Raw genomic sequence first — 19,807 nt, 5'->3', positions numbered from 1 at the left:
CAATAAAGCAGTATGAGCACAGCCTACAGGACCACGCACTGGAAAAGAATGCAAAATCCAGCATCCTTTTGGCTCAAAGATAGCAGCAAAATTAGCTTAGTTTTGACGACACTGACAACATATTTAGTCTGGTCATATTTTAAAGAATAACAAAATCACATACTTTGCTGGGACATACACCAACAATCTAATAATTATACTACTCAACACTACTATGAATGCTTTTCAGGGTGGTCCAACATATTCAAGAGCTAGGGCTGGGTGCCAATTTTGGCAACTGCCTTTGCTTTTTTCTCTCTCTTCCCCTCCCTCTCCCTCTACTGGGTAATGTGGATGCATCAGCCCACAGATCAAAGCATCTGGACAACTGTAGGCACAGACGAAGGTGTTTGTCCATTTTGCTTCATGTGCTGTGAACCATTCAGCAATATCAGAAACCACATTCCCTCTTCACATGTATATGGAGTGGTAAAGACTTCAAGTGCATGATTGCGTAGAGGCATAGTGGTGGATATGTACTTGTTTCAGCTTCCAATGTTGCCCTAATGACAAGCCTCTTCTCCTTTGAAGTGGCAGCAGAAGAATTGGAGTATGGCCAGATGCATTTATTTTCACAATGGCTTTCATGATTTTTTATTATTTATTTAGTAGTGAATAAGGTGGCCTGAGATTCAACTTTAGTTCATTTGAAAGCCAGAATTACAGTGGTAAAGTCCTCCCTAATGCTAGCTAATTTGGGGATAGAGATTTAGTCCCAACTGAGAATAGCTTGCCACCCAATGAAATATAAAAAAAACTTCCTGCAGCAAATCGGCTACCTTTGAGGTTACCCATTCAGCAACTGACCTGGTTTGGCTCTGCTTAACTTCTCAGATATAACAGCTAAAAGCAAACAATGGAAAGGTAGCTCTCTGATGTGGTTAGACCAAAGCTCTCAATACAGGACATGAGCAGGTTTGAACAAAGAATATTATTATTTTTAATTGAAGGAGGGTCTTGGAGCAAAAGTCAAAGGATTCACATGCTGTCCATCTCTGGAAGAGCTACCAAGATTCTTCTGTAATAGAGCAGCTGTCACAGGAGCCAAGCACATGGGACAGTTACACCTATCACTAATACAGTATAAGAAAACAGGATTGTCTACCTGGCAATTTCGTAACAGGCCTTCGCAGAGGAGAACACAAGCCAAAACCCAGCAGTGCTGACAGAGGATCACACCATAAATTGATGTGACTACAGACAGCAGGATAATTCTGTATTTTTAGAAAAAACATAGCCCAAGACTATGAAAGCTGATAGGTAAGAAATAACACTCTGTAGAGCTGTAGGATGCCAGGATATGACTGAGAAACAAATTAAAATACATGAAAAAATACTGTCAGGAAAAAAAAAAAATCCAGGTTGCAAAGAGAAAGCAAATACTCAAAACATAAGAATTAACCAAAATGAATGGAGATCCTCTATATGCATCAATTTCATCATAGAAGGAAAATTAAAGACTGAAAACAGAGCTAGTTCTGACACATGGTAAGAAGAAATTTCTGCACAGGCTGATGGTACAATGACTGTCAGCAACCAGGAAATCAAGACCTGTACCAGTGGCAGGGCAGGAAAAAGCATCATGACATACAACACAGAAAGCCAGTGGAATGTATTGCAAACTACAGGAAAAGAAAGCAAATGTGACGGCTGCTAAATGAAGCCAACTGTGCTGTAAAATATTTAATGCACAACATACCAAAAGGAGCAATTTTAGCAGAGCTGTTGTCAAAGTGATATACGACAAAAGCAAGGTACAGCCTTGGAAATAAAAGCCATCCTTTCAGAAATTGCTCAAGGACAGACCTGTTCACAAATCTTTACAAAAACTGTTCTAAAAAAGGACCATGCAAACCTGTAAATTAACATTTTACTATAAATGTCTAATTCCTAGTCTTCTGATAATCAAAGAGATGCACAGAATTATAGAAACAAGCCAATTTAGTTACACCACGCAGTGCAAGAAGGTCCCATAATGACACTTATAATGGGAGACATTAAAAACCTCTACTTTTACCCATCACATCATGCCTGTTGTATACAATAAATGGAGACATGAGAACCTCTAGAAAGAGATGTTTTAGTCTGCAAAACGCATTCAATCATGCTGGACGATAATAAGCCATTTAAACATCAGTACATTCCTGGAAGTATCAACACAATACAAACGTGTTAAGTATCAGCAATGAGAGCACACTTATTATCAGCACAAGTAACTGTGTCTCACCCTCTCAAGTCAATCATCTCTTAATGCTGTACTGCTTTACAAGCCTTGAGTTACACATTCTCCTTGCACAAAAGACCATTTGCACAATTTGAGTAGAAGGGAAGCTCCACTCAAACCAAAATAGCTGGAAAAAGCCCCACTGATATTAAAACATTTGTCAGGTTCAAAACCTCTGAAACTAGCATTAAAACATATTGAAAACACTGAGCAGATGCACAAATGCATCTAGGGACAAATACATTACAAAACCACTTATGGATTCTTAACATTATTTGCTCCTTTACGAATGTGCCAAATAAAAGCTGTAAGAAATACACCTAGATAAACAAAGTACAGCATAAAATTGTCTTTGTAGGTTTTTAGCCAAATGGTATTTTGAAACAGTTTATATTCTAGCCAAGCATACTAATACTTGACCAGAAAAGCATGCCTCCTTTTCTCTTCACACAACACGGATCCAAGAAAAATCCAGTATGGCTCCTTGTTACGTAGCAGGATAGAGAGGCAAATAATTACTCCATTCTAAAATAGTAGAAGAATGAATAAAATGCATAAATAAATAAAAGCGCATCTTTGGATAAACTTCTATGATTCTTCAAGTAAATGTCAACCTTCTCTGCTCCATACTAAACAAAAGCTACAATTCTTACCTTTGCCATATAGCCATTTAATCAAAAGGTTTTTTTTATATTCAGTCCTAAAGAATTTCAGAAAACCAGAACTATTATGTCAATTACTGCTAAGTGTACAGATGAAGAATGCTTTCACAACATAGTTCACAGGGGAAATAATGTCTTGAAAAATCTTAAAGTAAAGCAAAACAAACTGAAAAACAAACAAAACTCCCCAATGCATTCCTAGCATGTAAACTCAATCCATTAAAAATAATCTTCTATTGAATAATGAGATTTTTTCATTAATATTCCACTCTGAAAGCTAGCTTCTGTAATTTTCCCTGTTATTTTAAGTCAGTAACAGAACATATTCTGATCACTTTTTCTCATTAAAATAAAGAAATAAACACAAGTAAGGAATATTAGCACTCTAAAGGAGAACAAACAAGTTATAATTCATTTTCAGTATTTAAAGGTACATTACTTACAAAAAGAGTGAAACAACTTGCACACCAGAGGGTACTGATGAGCAAAAACCTAAAAGAAATTCTCCATGGTTAGAGAGTAGAAATAACGGCTCTTTGCTTAACGTATATTTACACACACATATTCTGTACATATCTATAGACCTAGATGTATTTTTTTTTTTTGGTTGTTTGTTTGTTTTTGTTTTTTTGATATGCTCAAGCCTTTCTTTGGCTTACAGAGCAGTTACACAAAAAGGGAAGTGACCAACAAGAAAATCCCCCAAACAATAGTCTTCCAGACTCAAAATACAGAGAATAAAGGTAGGAAGAAAGATACTTTCTGTGTTTGAAGTGATTGATTTTTTTTTTTTGCGCTTTGCAGAAGACAAAGCAACTGCTTTAACAACAAGACAATGGTACCCTCACTGAAGTTTCCTAAAACCTGCTTGGGTGGAATTTATTCCTATTGTTTCTGATGGAAGAAGAATCCTGAATCTCTCTGCAAACAGACACATTAAAAAAATAATGCCCGATTTTGGCACTAACTTCTGCTCCAGGTAGGGAACTGACCTACAGAGCAACAAAATACCCACTTCTGTCTCACAAAAAAGGAGAAATTATAATTTTTTTTTGTAAAAAGTGAATTTTCAAGCTTTTCTTAAATTTAAAAACATAGGTCTAAATGATAATTAAAAACATTTACTTTGATCCTGCAATATAATGTATATTTCACGTAAGAACTTTTCACCACTGCATCTTTAAAAATGCATACAGCTGGATGAGGTTACACCATTTATGTTAGTCCAACGCATATAGCTGCTTCCTTACTGCTGCTCTGACTGTCTGGGGACAAATCCAATTATTTCAGTGCTAATACACTTCAAGTTTCTTTTTGTTTAGTGATGCCAAATGTAACCAGGCCAGAAGAGAACCTGTTTCACTTGAGGGATGCTAGGGTTGAGTGGGTAATTCCCAAGACAATCAACAGTGAAGTTGAAGTAACTTATCAGACTCTCTGAACGTAAGCACCCCAAACACAGCGTACCTCCAAGTCAGAGATGTTGAGACTATGGAAAGTAATGCTGCTTGGGTTAAAAACTGCTTAAAAAGTCTCAGTTCACTGTAGCTTAACATCTCCTTCAGTCAGTTCTGCAACATCACTCAGTTCACTCCGATTCAGAGAGGCTGTCGTCGCCGTGCCTCTTATTCGTGTTCTCAGTCTAGCAGTACTTTTGCTTTTGAGATTCATTTACTTTATTCTTGAAAAATTTGTCTTTGTTGTCCACACTCTTCCCCTACAATTCAAATTGTAGGGGAAAACAAAGTTTTGAGGCAGTCAGTGGGACCCTATGTGAACTCATGCTCATGGAAGCTACAGCAAGAGATCCCTGCACTCACATTGAGCCCATTTACACGTATGCCCAAGGCAGGTGTGGTGCAGGGCAGGACCATACCGAGGCACAAATTCCAGTGCTGGAAGCCACTCAGCTGAACTGGCATGTCAGAGCATGAGCTAATGAGAAGCCTTATAACAGGATTCGTTACCTACAACTCTGCATCCTGCAAGAGCCTAATGCTCTCAGTTGAGCTCCAATGTGTGCTCTGAATATGCCATTATATACATACCTAGATGCGTTACCTAGTACCCTGGCCCAAGTGGACAGGAGCAGCAGCATTAAGTAGCTGCTGCCTCTACTGCTTCACAACAGGAGCAGAAATGCAGGCTCCATAGCTCCTAACCCATCATCAGAGAAGTTAATACACATCAGGGACAACAATACAGAAAATGGAAAGATGAAAGAGAAGACTGAGTAATTTTCTACCATTATAGGCCAATGGTAAATTGTTACCACTGTCTCGCCCCAGGAAGCAACAAGCAAGTACAGGAGACACCATGATTAACAGAGGTGTCTCAGGTCAAAAGGCCTCTTCATACTATACCTGAGGTAGTACAAAAACGAACAAACCTTCCCTGGCTCCCATTTGTCAACAGGTAAAGCCCAGCTCCAAGTAACTAAGCAACAGCTGCTGAATAAGGAGTAGCAGAGAATAGGACTTTTTCTGTAAAAACGTAATGTTACTGTGTAGCTTGTATTTGACAGCTAGTTGCCATGGCGATGTAGCTGTATTAGAAATATAGATTAGATCCACAGCCAGAGAGACAAGAGACTGGGACACAAGATAGACAGAGCACAGTACACATCTTGCCTAGTGATTCCAACATCTCCAAAAGGCTTGTTTAAAAAAAAAAAAAAAAGAGAGATTTAAACAAATGTATCTGTGAAGCAAAAGCCCTTTGCAAGAACAAAGCAGCAGCCTGAGGAGACTGGGAATCAGATCTGAGGCAGAATTTGAGCAAAAACAGATGGAACAAGAAGAGAAGTCTGTGCATCTTTGTCCAATAGTCAGTAAGAGTTAAAACAAAGAAATATGGGAAGATAGGAAATTCTCTGCAACCTTGACTAAATCAGACTAAGAAAGTTCCTTTTAAATTAAATAATGACCAAAGTTAGGAAGACAGTGCAAACACTGTCCCAAAGAACTTAAAATGTGAAGACAAACAATTCAGGCAACGGATTTCAAAATATAAATATAGTGGTCCAGGACAGTATGTGTCCATGACTATTTAAATAACAAGTCCAGGATGTTGAATTTTCAGAAGCACAGTCCGTAAAATCATATACGACAGTGACAGACAAGATTTTATTTCTTAATTTCACACCTTGCAGGAAAGTGGTTTTACGTATCTGCTAGTTGCAGATTATAATCTTTCTGCATCACTTAAGAAATGAATTTTTTTGGTTCTAATATTCTAGATAATAGGTAATCTCAATTTTGACAGGCTCTTGGAAGGAGTTGATAGGAAAGTATGACTGAACAATATTCATAGCTCTTTTTAAGTAGCAAATTGAAAAAACTCGCTTAATCAAAAAATGGTTGTGGTTCATCATGTTTCAATATCTTTTAGAGAAGGCTCTATTACAATTCACAGCTTTTTTCCTATGCAATCAAAAGCTTTGGTTACAGTCTGCATTTATTGACTCGTAGTGCATAAACTCATCTTTTAACATGCAGTGAAAATCATGCAATGGAAATGCCATTTGACACAAGTGATATTCTTTACCAGTATATAAAGTGATTAAGCAAAACTTGAAGATTATTTGTAAAGTCTGAATTTGAAATCTACTTTTGCAATATTTCTACTATTCAAGGAGTAAACATGGAAAGCAGAGAAGCACAGAACTGACTTCATGTTTTTGTTCGTAAAGATGCTGAGTCCAGAATTATTCAAAGCTGCATTGCATTCATACTGTTTGTAAATTATTTAAGTATTTGTGAGGCAATTAATTATGAAGATTGGAAGGTAGGAATTAAGGAAAGAAATGCAAGAAACAAAACATCTACAACCCAGAAAACAGTATGAAAGCATGCAAATAACTGGTGCAAATAATTTCTTTCCATAATAATCATCATCAAATACAAAGCTTATAAATAAAGATATAAGTCACGTGATACAATCTATACTTTGAACAGCCAGCAAACAATAGTGGACAAGAGAGACAAAGGCACAAAAGGCAGTACAGATGTATTACAAATAATTGTGTCATTTGCAAAGCTCAGAAATGAAGATAAAGCATATTTCTCCAGAAGAGTATAAGCTTGTGGGAAAAAAATATTACATTATATAAATAAGTATATTATATATATATAATATATATATATTATATAAAATAAATATAGTAAGTCATGGAAGAAGGCTAAATATGGGCTCACCACATGGAAAACCATCAAATTTTGAAAATAATGAGAGCAATAATAAAAATTGAATTGAAATCCATAGTAAAATATAGAATATTTAGTATTGCCCCTGAAATACATCAAGTCCAAATATACTTCAAGACTTGTAAGAGACCTTTAAATCACTTTAATAAATCCATACTTCTTAGAACACTGTTGGAGTCTACAGGGTTGCTAATATTTGAATGTATTTCAATTCCAATGGCATACGATTAGTCTCAGTGAGATATAAATGAAAGAAAAAACTTATTTTGACTATACTAGTGAAGATTTTTTTTAACATATTACAGAACTTTTAGTTTTATTTTACATTCATGAACTTTTTTTTTTTAATATGCTGATGACACAGCTTGAGACTCTCAACAACATATTGCGTGCCTTATGTTTGTTAGTTGAGTTGACATAAACCATATCGCGTGTTGACAGAAATGCTTGAAAATATTCATGGACTTCAGCATCCATCATAGAAAAACTCTGCAGTTATGGAAAGCACTGATAAAATCCCTTCCTGTACTTCAAAAAGACTAGAACAGCAGCTATACCACAGCATGAAGATGGAAAGAACAGATGAAAGACAGACAGACAGACTTCTCTAGGTTAAAATTTATATTATTTTTATTTTTTAAAGCAGCAGATTAACTCTGTATCACACTGATAGTTAGATTTTATTTTCTATTTCGGTTATTGTGTTCTGTGAGTAAAGATACAGCAACATCTTGAATTAAGGCTATTTCATTATCTAAATGTACCTGGATAGATATTCAAGAATCTGCAGTCCTAGGTCATCTTCTTATGTTTGTACATGTGTTGTTTTAAACACCTCAAACAAGTGGGATTTAGAGAAATGATTTCTTCACAATCCTGTGCCCAGGCTATTCTCCAGCTTCCTTAATAAAGATCTCCCCATAAATACATTTTCTAATTTAACCGTGAAACAGTCCTGATGATGCAAAAGTAACTTACTTAGGCACCTGCCAATTTATCATAGCAGAGATTTTTGTAAGACAAGCAGTCTCTGGACTGCTGATAGGCTTTTGCCAGAGACCAGCAAAGCTGATAAGAAAATAATTCCTTCCTAGTGCTAAAAAGGTAACCAGCAGCATGTACATATCACAGTCTGATGTCAGGGGTTGGAGAGAGGGAACTGCTATTAAGAAGATATTTTAAATAGTCTGCTATGATTATGTGATTTAAACCATATTGTTCACCTGCTCCCCTCTGAAATACATTATAGTAAGGAATGAAGACTTAGTCAATTACAAATTCACAAAAAATGACTGTGACCCTAAAATGTATTTCCAAATCATGTGGCAGTACTATGAAATATAACTGGGTTGATGGAACAAAGGACAGGAAAAATCAGTCTTTTTTACTGGAAGACATTAATGAAATGTCAGACGAAGTTGTAGGAAAATGCCAAGAGAAATCTATTCAGTGTAAATAATGTCAACATTAAAAACAAATCATTGTAAGCAGTGTGCTAGAAGTTCACATAACTTCTTTAATTTAAAAAGTATGCATATAAAAAAAAAATTGAAACATGATTCAATAGTATAAACCCCATTCTCTGTAGTAAATGAAAGTTGGAGAATAACTTTCCAAACCCAATAATTTTGAGGATATTTTATGCTTTATTTTGACATATTATTATTAAAATCAGCAATCAATTATAACATATTTTCTTCTTCCTGCACAGAGCACACTTTCTCCCTGAAGCAGAGTCCATCGTCTCTTACATAGGTCAGTTTTTGATATCAAGTTTCTATAGAAGGAAAATGCATTTAAATAACTATCTGTTCATGCCCAGGCACCGGTATTTTGATTCAGCTTGAGCAACACATAGGAAAGCAGGAAGGTACTTTTAACTGCCTCCTTGGATCAGAAAGCCCTTTAGAAGACAGTTATGACAGTAGACTTGACTGTACGTAGTCGAGTTAACATGCTCCTTTTGTGCATTTCCCACTATATTCTACTTTTCCACATACTACTCAACATCCCTCTTCCCTCCAAGGCATTTCAAAGACAGTAATCAATTCTTTTCCCAGAGTCTAAGAATTAACTCTTCCAAGCTAACAGTGGACGTTTTCCTTTTCAAACTCAACTGAATAGATATCATTATAAATCAAATGAGGATGAAAACTTTCCCAAACTGAGGTTGTTGTTCAGAATAAGCCTATTCATTTGTACCAGTAAGGTGTTTCTGCTTGCGTGCACCTACAATGACTGACATTTAAGTATTCATGCAATATTCACCCCAGGAGTTTACTAGGAGTGAAACATGAAAAGCCCGAGCTAAAAGCTGTAGATGCCAGTTCCACAGAACTTTTAGGTATAGCCTTTCATCTCCCCACTCAGAGCACGGTCGTTCAGCAAGCGTTAGATTTCAGGACCACAAAAATCAATAGAACGTAACCATTTGCAAAGAGGTGCTGTGCTGAAGAGCACCTGATTGCTGAGCTTAGTCTAAAACTGTTGCAAGGGTCACAGAGTTTAAAGTAAGAAACTGTGCCTCAGGCTACATAATGGAATCCCACCAGAAGCAAACTATGGGAAAACAAGCAAACACTATAATATTGGCGTACAAAAATATGTCTCTTAAAAGCTATATGTCATGCACCATACAAAACGAAGACAGTGCAAAGCTGCAATCTAGCTATCTGTGGATGGGAAGCAAAATAAAGACATTAACCTTGTGCTGTACCTTAATAAATTAAAATCCTTGAGGGTCAGGGATTGGTAACTTAGTTGCAGAACCATGCTCATATAACCATCTTGTGTTCATATTTCCATACAATACTCCAATGAATTATGCATATGTCTACATCCATTGTGCTAAGAACAGACTGCACAACTCTCCGTCATATAGCACAGATGTACCTGCATGTCTTTTCCTCTGACATTAGCTAGTGATGTACACAAAGATACATTAAAAATTAAGAGCATTTAGAATTTGGAAATCTGTTGTTTATCTGTCCAGTAAGCTTGGACTCTTTCCTCAAGGACTTGGATGGCTAAGTCTTGCAAAGCTGTAGAATGCATTTAATTCCACTGTCAGCTGTGTTAATAGGATGAAGGTTTATCCTCTAGGAAATATTCCTCCATTATAAAACTCAGCAAGTTAAATATATAGTAAACCAGAAATGAGTACAAAGGAAAAACTCCCATTAGCTTAAATCAACTCACGTAAGCCTACTTCTTTTCTACTGCCAAAACAAATTATATTTCTCCTCTTATTTCTCTTTCAAAGTCAGACATTGCTCAAACTGCATCTCATCCTAGTACACATTACCTCTTTCGCTAGTATACCTCCATTGGCATCTTCCTCCTCTGCCATCTTCCGTAGACTACTGTCCAAAGCTAGCAGATAAATCCACATACACTTAACCCCACCCTAGTTCTGTCAAAATGATTCTGATTTCACTCTGCTAGAAAAAATGCTAACTCTACTCCTTTAACTAAACCAGTTCTGGGAAGAGCTTACAGAACAGTTTATGACAGCTGCTCTGAATGTGGCAGTAATACCCAGCAAGGACAAGTGGCAGAGAGCAGGAATTTCTTATCCCCAATAACCTGCAGCTGACACCAAACGTCCAAGTGTACCTTCAGACACTTGAAATTTCTTTATTCATCTCCAAAAAAAAAAGGTAATGACAGCCTGAACCATAGTCATAAGCACAAAGAAGCCCAAGCAAGACCTAGTTCCAACAGAAAATGGATCTGAAAGTTCACGGTAGAAAAAAGAATAAACTGTGTTTTCTGGTAAGCAAGCAAAAAGCGGTAACGAGAAAAGGAATACAACTTGCATATTGTTAAAGTTTAGTAAAGGCCTAAATGGGAACAAATAAATAGCATGCATGACAAGAAAACTACACAAGTTCACCTAAAAGTTGGTACAAAACTAGGCCTGGAAAACATTGCTCATACTTTGTCTTTTCTTGGGAAAACAAAGAGAGGAACCTGAGGCAGTACATACCCAACTAGGAAAGTAAAACTGACTTTAAAAAAAAAAAAAAAAAGCTTTTTTTCCCCCTCTTCTCCAAGAACACTTAGAATGATTCTCTTTGTGAGAGAGATATTCTAGCCTAGATCACATCTAAAGGCCGAGTTACAATGAACATTTTGAGACATAACTTTTTAAAAATAAATAGGACTTTTATAATTGGAAAATCCCAGGCACAGAAATCTCTCCCTAAGTTTGAATTTCTTACAGTGAAGAAATGATTACATTGAACACATTTACTCTAAACAGAAATTCAGCAAAGACAGTGGTTTTTTTGTTGTTTGTTTTTTATCCAACTGTGATAAATCATTTAGTTTTGTTATTGTTTCCACTGCAAAAAGGTCTGCCTCCCTTCACCTTTCATTGGATTCATTTGTACCTAGAGATCTGAGTCAGTTCCTGTTTACCCATTTAAAAATACAAACTAGTCATGCAATCAGATTAGAGATGTATGTGCCTAAGAATCTTACTATCTACCCTTGAATCCTAACCAGTGGCTGCAGATATTGAAATTCTTAAAATCCAAAATTACTACTTAAGTTCTGATAACAACAAAAGGTGGTTAAACAACATACGTGTCACTTTTTGAGAATACATACAGTGCATCAACTGTCCTTAGAAAGCACTACTAATTTCTTACACTTTACAGTTACTCTGAAAATGCTCTGCAATTTTAAGTCCCAGAAATATTCAAGGACCACTGAAATAATGTCCCAGAAATCGAAAAATATCAAAAAATCCTCCAGGCAGACAGGTGCCTGTTGTGATATGGCTAAATAGCTGCCTGTTAATGTTCCTAGGGACCCAAGAGGCAAGTGCAGTCTAATGCTAATTTTGCAATATTATAATGTCATTGACTTTAAGGAGGGAAATCCTGCAGTTTGCACCAGTCCTTGATAAAGGAGAATCTAGTACCAGCTAAATCAGTTAATGATTTACATTAGTTAGGGAATTAGTCTAACTCTTGTTAATGACCAAGATGACAATTCTGAGGACCTAAGGGGTAAAAAGAAATGAACAACAACAAAAAAAAAAAACCACCACAAATAAATAAATAAACACACAAATAAATAAACACACAAAGGTACAATACAAAGACAGTTTAAGACACAAGTACTACTAGTATATTGAAATTTCTGAAGTACTGAAAAGACGACAATCTGGGCTTTTGCCCTTTCTACCAACTACTACTGGTAAAGTTTACCTTATCTAACCAAGTTATGGCGAAAGCTCTAAAACAGAAGCTGTTTTCAGCTAATATTGAGGTAACATTTATCAACATCCTCTGGAATTTCATAGTTTTTATGCAATGCTAACATGAGCATCTGAGAACCTGCTGTGAGAGACCTCTGGTACTATACTACACTATACTTCATTTCTCAACAGGTCCCATACTTTAGAATTTTCTGAGCATTTGTCATAAAGATTCAACCACCCCAGTTTTGGTTTTCACCTACATTCGGCTGAAACCCCAAAAGATTCAAGAAAATAGTTGGAACAGCATCATATTAGCCATTATAAGCCTCTTTCAAAAGCTGGAAAAATTGTTGAGCATAACCTCAGTGGAAGAAACCATGTAATTACTGACCACAACCATAGGTAAATAATATCGTATGACCCAGACTTAGAAAAATAAAATAGGAATAGGTTCTTCTGCTCAGATACAACATATACTTTGGACAAAGAAAGAATTTAAAGTTAAGACTACCACACTCTTATACTAACAGAAGGTTAAATGCTGCTCTAATTTTCTTTTACATTTATACGCTGACAACATAAGATCAGATTTGAGTGTTCTGAAGCCTTCTATTATCATCTCCTCAAGTACATAAATCCTTTACAGAATCTCACTTTCTCCCAGTGGCAACTCTACTGCCAGAAACCACGTTCCTCGTGGATGGTTGCCAGAAAGCCTAACCCACATTCCAACTGCCTACTTTTTAATTACATATCATATTCCTAGGTTCTTCTAAATGTGCTACTAGCATCTCAGAAAGTAATTAAACAAATGTTGACATGATGTAAACTTAAAATCTTTTTTTTTTCTTCCACATTAGCTGATTAAAATACTCTAACTGATGTGCAGAAAGGTATACCTGAGTATCTTTGGAAGGTATACCCATAGAAGTATATATTAAAGTTATGTCTGAGACAGGTAGCATGCCCCAAATCACTTGCATTCTAAATATCAGTAGAGCGTTAAACAATGAAAACGAGAGATGTAAACTTGCTTTGGTGCTGATTTATAACCCATGTAAATAAACTCTATAAAAAAATCAGCAGCTCAATCAGGCAGTGCCTTATACACAGTTGTTCTCACATCTGGGTTTCTGCCTTGGTATTGTGTTTTCCAAACTGGATTAAGATCGATTGTATACTTTCCAAAACTGTAAACTTTCCTTTCAATATGAAAACAGTAACATTCTTCCTCCCTTCCTTCTCTATGGAAATACCTATGTGATACAGCTGATTAATTCACTGAATTTTTCCCCACTTTGTCAAATCTGTACAAAGCTGTTAATTGTCAGTTACCAAATTTGAGGATGAAAGAAGGAGTTACTGCTTGCTAAGAGAGTTATCACAGAACTTACTTAATCTTAATTATTTATTCATTGTTTAAAAGGATACTACCTTGCAAATCCTTTGGCTGCAGGCAATGATTACAACTTTGTGCTTAAAGCAAAGAAACAGAATGTACTGACAGATTTAGAATCCCAATGTGTGCTTTAATATTTCAAAAGCAAAACATTATCATAAGCAGTCATTTACAGGAAAAATGAAGGAGGCCAATTTCATCAAAATCTTCTGCAGTTTAAATGAACTGCCAGCCTTGCTGTGAAACAGCTTTGAGCTGGGAGAGATCTCTCCATATCGGCATACAGGTAAGTACACTTATCCGTGAAACAATCATCCCACTTTTTTTTTTTTTTTTCCTGAGGTCCTTCAGTATATGATTATTATGGGAATGCCAAAAGGGTGTTTTCTGAGCCCATGCGTTTACAGAATTTATATTCCAAAGATCGTTAACTTTTCTATTTTTACCAATAATTGATGAGCACTATAAGATATGGAGACACCGAGGCAGGAAGGGGAGAGGACACAGGAGAGAGAAGCAAACAGTGTAAGACTACACAAGAGCATATCAATAAGTAGACCAGCTCTTCAGATTTTAAAATAATGCCAGACTCTAAAGTACTGTAAATGTAAATTGACTGATTTACTTTTTCTTCTACATTTATAGTAGGTACACGTAACACGTAGTCAAAGATGGCATCAGAGTTACATGTATGACTACAAATCAGGTTGGCAGCTTTTTTTTTTTTTTTTTGGCTTATTTTCCTCTTCAAAATATTCCACATTAAATTTTAATATCATGGCTATGATATTTATGGTATTTTAGCTTTCTTGATTTCACTATCATGTCATGAAAATTGCTTTTTCTTTACATTTTCAAAGTCTAAACTTGATGGTTTCCTTAGAACTGGAATTAGCCTTGTTGTTACTGTTCATATTTTTTTATCTTTTCTATGCAGAGGCTGACAGAGCCAGAAGATATTTAAAGAAGAGAAATCATATTTATGTCCCATGATTTTAAGCCAATCTCATTTAGAGCCTAGCTAGGGACTGTGAATGTTCAGTTTAGTGATTCTACAGCTGGAATGGATCATTATGATCACGCAATCTGACCAGGCCAAAGTTTTTCCCTAAACTAATTCTAGACTATGTATTATTTAAATAACAAACAAAAAAGAGTTTGGTCTTGATTAAGGGCTTCGAGCCAGGAGGAAGAAAAACCTTTCCCATAGCCCACTGTAAACTCCTTCAATGATTAACTACATTCATTAACAACAACAACAAAAACACCCTATATCCACACCTTAACTGAGCCCAATTTCAATTTTTAAAACTTTGGCAAGCTGATTAACAATTAACTGGAGATAAACTAATTAATCCTCTATTCATACCTTGGCTAAGCTAAATGAACTGAACTCCATAAGTCTTTCTAAGGCACCTTCTTCAACCCTTTGCCAAGTCCTATGACTCTCCTCTGCAAATTACCAATATCGCCAGAACTAAAAAAATTAAACATTTTGAAAATGAAGTAACAAAATTTAGACTTAGCTTACAAATTTTCCTAGGCTGACTTGAAAGTCCTCTGTTTAAATAATCAAGAATCACACTTATAGTTTAAAAGTTTGGGCTGTGGTTTTACCTATTAATTCGATAAAACAAAACATAACTTGGAAACAACAGCCATTTTCTAGAGAAATGGTGTTATTCAGATACCTGGCTGTAAACCTATTGATATCTATGGCCTGTGCCCTCAGGCTAGGATTTAATTAAATTGTTATCATACCACTGCATGACAGAACTTGAGAAATGGGCAATGAAAAATATAAGTATACTGACCTCTTCTTCTTGGTAAGAGTAACATTTCCAGACATTGTCAGTCTCCAAAACCGAGACTATCATGTCCATGTGTAAGGAAAATGTCAGCACGAAACCAGATTTCAGCAGTTGGAATACATTTAAATGACAAAAAAATGTGTTCCTGCAGCTGCTTAAAGTGATGATTTTGGCTGGTTTGAATTAGATGAAGTAGAAATAGGAATCATCACAGAGCTCTATCTCCCCCATCTCTGCAGGCAGTCCCTGCATTAGAGGCCAAAACAAGACGGAACAAGCCCTTTGCCTTTGGCCTTATCTGTAATTAATCAACATATAAAACCAGATAGAATCAGGTTAGTTTGTTTCTCCAAGAGAAGTAGGATTGCCCGATGTCTGCCTGATGCCCTTTACAACCATACCATAATTTTTTTCCCCTTTTTGATTTTATTACAAACAATAATACATATAAATAACAATTCCAGAATGGATTAATACATAGGCTCTCTCAAGTAAATATTAGCACTTTCACAACAAAAAATGATTTGGTAGTTTTAGAAGATTTAAGCATTTTCCAAATCTTGTAAAAATATTCCATATTATTCATTTCACAGCCTTTCAAATACTGTCTAGGAAGCTTTGCTTTTTTGTAATCCCTAATTTAAGACATTACTGTACAATTTCTGGCTTATCAAGATTCTCAAGTCTGAATCATAACTTAAAGACAATCTGTTATATGAATCACTTCTCCTACCAGCCAAACCTATCTGAACTACTACTCCTTCCATTTGTGATTACACAATATCCTTGCATGAATTACCACAATTGCTAGCCTGGAATGAATTACACAGAAAGCATTTAATGTATTTTTAGCTGTCTTTTAGTATAGTTAAAAGAAGGAAGAGAAACCAGATAATGAGATTAGGCAGTTTTCTACAGACCAATGACAAATACTCTGCAGACATGGTTTGGAAACTTCTACGCTTTCTTTTTTATTTTTTCTTTTATTACTGGCTTCATAAAAATAAATGGACAGGTGCTACATAAGCACCATAAAATTAGAAAATTCTGCTTCTTGATCAGAAGGAAGTTGGAAAAGGAAATTGAGCAAGTGTGTACCTGAGTTCAGCTTCTTTTCCCAATTTTTAGGCCTAAGTCCATCATTCCTAAACATATCTCATGGAGCTATTTGCTAGCACTATGTGCTATACAGCACCTATGAAGAATAGTCAAGGTCGTAGAAATTTTAGTGTACTTTAATCCTCCTAAAAATTATCTGCAGCAGCTGTGTATGCAGTCATATACAGATGGAATTATTCCCACCAGCTTGAGAGCATAACTCTAAAAAGATATTCCCCACCCTCCTACCTTGTATCTTTCAAAGGTACCTCTAGCTCACAGCAAAGAGAATTCAACTCATAAGCAATGATGTAGGGCCTGTTCAACTGATTTAAAGAGGCTGGAAAGTGTTTCATAAGAATAAGTTTATTCTGCCATATTATATGGGAAAATTCATGCAAGTCTAATATACAAATTATTGACCATATTAAATTGCTAAGGACTCTGACAGTTTTGTAACTGATTTTATTCTATGGCATAGTTTTAGCATTCCTCTGCTGAGATTTCCATATAATTGCAACTAGAAAACACACAATACGTAGTCAGCCAATGGTTTCATTTTATAAGCAATAAAGTTCCTAATTTATGTTTGGCCAAAGGAATAATGAAATAAAACAGTTCTTATCTTACCTTTATTGTACATATTTGTTGGTACTTGGACATCACTCAGACTGATGTTCACAGGTAAGTTATTGAAGTGGTCGTTTGGCACCAGAATGAACTCCTTTCCCAGCTCCAGATAGTTTCCTTCTTCATCTCGTTCATTTATGAGCACAGCATTGAAGTATTCATACTGCAACAGAGACACATATCCAGTATTTTGAATTCACATTCAGCATAAAAATATAAGGAAGTTTAAATATTTTAACATATCTCGATTCATGATTAATGTTTAAGTGCATCTCCATCTAGAACAGAAAAGCAAGATATTTTTACTACTTCTCAGATTGCCTCTATAATCCTCATACAGGTATATTTATGAAACCAGAGATTTATCAACACATCTCAGGGAAACCCCATATTATCTCACATTACCCATATTGCCTGTCCTGAAAACGTTATGGGTAGCCCAATGAACACCTTGAACATAAACAACGTATGCACTATTTTAAACACAAAGCGCTCTAAATTTAAATCATTTGGTTAATAATTATTTAATGATGATCTCTCTGTTTACTCTCATCTGTTCAAGAACTGTTATCAGTGCTGAACCTAGGCCTTGATGGGCTAAAAGCAATTTTACTTCACAGGAACATTAACTAAACCAGTGATAGCACAATTTCTTAGGCCTTTTTTTTCTGAAGATGTTGTTGCCTACTTCACTGTGTACTGACTGATGTTTCCTAATGAAAAACCTTCACTTTGTGCTGAGCTTTACAGCTGCACATCATTGTAGGTTTTGTAAAACCAAGCATACTTTTATGTGGGCCCGTAAACTTAATGGTGACTTATTTTGGACAAGAAATTGTCTGCCTCTTTATAGATTCCTGAAGAGTATTTGGCCTATTTTGTGCAGAACTATAACCAGATAAGCAAAAGCAATTTAGATAAAATTATTGATTTTTTTATGACCTAGTTTAACCAGAAATTCTATCCAGCTTTGAAGGCAGCAGTGAAGACTACTTTTTAACCTCTTAAATGCCTTTAACCTTTGGCAACAGTTTTCATAATATGTTTCTTAATTGAAACATAACGAAGTACAGCATCTTTGAAGAATTTCATTAATTTAAATCCTGGCGTCTGCCCTAACTATCCATTTGATTGTAAATCAATATAAATAACATGAATCTATGCAACCATAGATTGTATGTAATCCACACAACTTTTGCAAGGATAAATATTGATACCATTTACAAAGTAAAAACAGACTAACAAGTATAAAAACTTCAAAGTCATTTTGCAAACACTGCTCTTCAGTGTGATAAGCAACTCATTCTAATAAACAATCAGGTAAAAATTTTATTATCAGTAGGCTTCCATTAAAAGAATAGATAATTTAACCAGTATCTTAAATGGAGGCTTACACGTCAAGCTTTCAATATCCTGCTCTTTCAATTTTATTTTCAAAACGTCCACCCCATAAATTGGATTTTAGATTAAAATAGAATTCAAAATAAATCCTGTATATTAGCTTGGTTTTGAGCACCTACTGAATAAGAGAAATATATAAACTTGAAGTTCCACTTACTGTTAACCACATGTAACAGTTCAAGACACATCAGCATTTGAAAATCAGCCTAAATGAAATTAATCTGACATGACCAAGCCTTTGACCTTAAAGATAATTTACTGTAATTGGATTATACTGAGACAAACCAAATAATATGTTGTATACGTGTCATGAGTATATACACAACCACATAAACCTAAATTTCTAAAAAAAAAAAAAAAAAGTGTTGGTTCTACCATATACCCTCACAGCCCTCTCTTTCTGAAGCTATAGATAAAGAAAAGACTACAGATGCATTTCACTTGAAGTTGTAGTTTCACTAACTTTGAGAATTAATTCATTAATTATGAGAACTTTGCAAGACCCCCAAAGATGCCCCCCTTCTCAATACCACTGGAAAGATGTCACTGTTACACATTTAATTCTTCTCATAACAAAAGCAAACAGATGAAGAAAGTAATCACCTCCAAGAAACAGCAGTTCTTATTCTATCTGGGAGAAACCTTCTCCATTTGTTTGCTATACAGGTTTACCACGGATCATGAACTGCATTGTATGCCTGCTGCCCACATGTGACAGCAGTCATTTTGATTTACCCTCTCTGCAAAAGCCAGAGACACTTAGCAGAAGACTTGAAAGTCTAATTTGAATTTCCAATCTTAGTAAGAAATAGAACATGCCTTCCAACATTAAGCCATGCACTAATAACTGTTGTAAAACCAACCCTACTCCAGCTCCAAGCAAGGAAGTAAGGTGCCTGAACTCTTCTGTAATATAGTAGATGGTATCTAAACCTGGAAGAAAGGCTGACATTCCATCCCCTGAGAGTACAGTGATAAATAAAATCGTATTTCATGCTTCCTTCTTGCCAACCACCTCTACGTCCCCTGGACTGTTAAGTTCAATCAGGGTGAGGAGGATTGCACCACTTGTTTCCTTGTCCTTAAAGACATAGCTTTGTTTTCCCTTTTGTTCTTCTGTTTTTGG

The 19,807-nt window shown here is 35.7% G+C and overlaps 1 protein-coding gene across 1 annotated transcript in view; it reads right to left on the bottom strand.

Annotated features, from left to right (window-relative positions):
- The window catches only part of CACNA2D3 (calcium voltage-gated channel auxiliary subunit alpha2delta 3), a 455,579-nt gene that overhangs the window by 270,629 nt on the left and 165,143 nt on the right, over positions 1-19,807 (bottom strand). The window contains exon 5 of the mRNA XM_035558456.2: positions 17,281-17,443. Within this exon, the coding sequence (XP_035414349.1) occupies positions 17,281-17,443 (163 nt within the window). The remainder of the gene's footprint in view (positions 1-17,280; positions 17,444-19,807) is intronic.

Source organism: Cygnus atratus, chromosome 10, assembly GCF_013377495.2.
Source record: "Cygnus atratus isolate AKBS03 ecotype Queensland, Australia chromosome 10, CAtr_DNAZoo_HiC_assembly, whole genome shotgun sequence".
In the NCBI taxonomy this organism is placed as follows: Eukaryota; Metazoa; Chordata; class Aves; order Anseriformes; family Anatidae; genus Cygnus; species Cygnus atratus.
The sequence above is the reverse complement of the archived record's forward strand: the minus strand, read 5'-3'. Positions and strand labels throughout refer to the sequence as shown.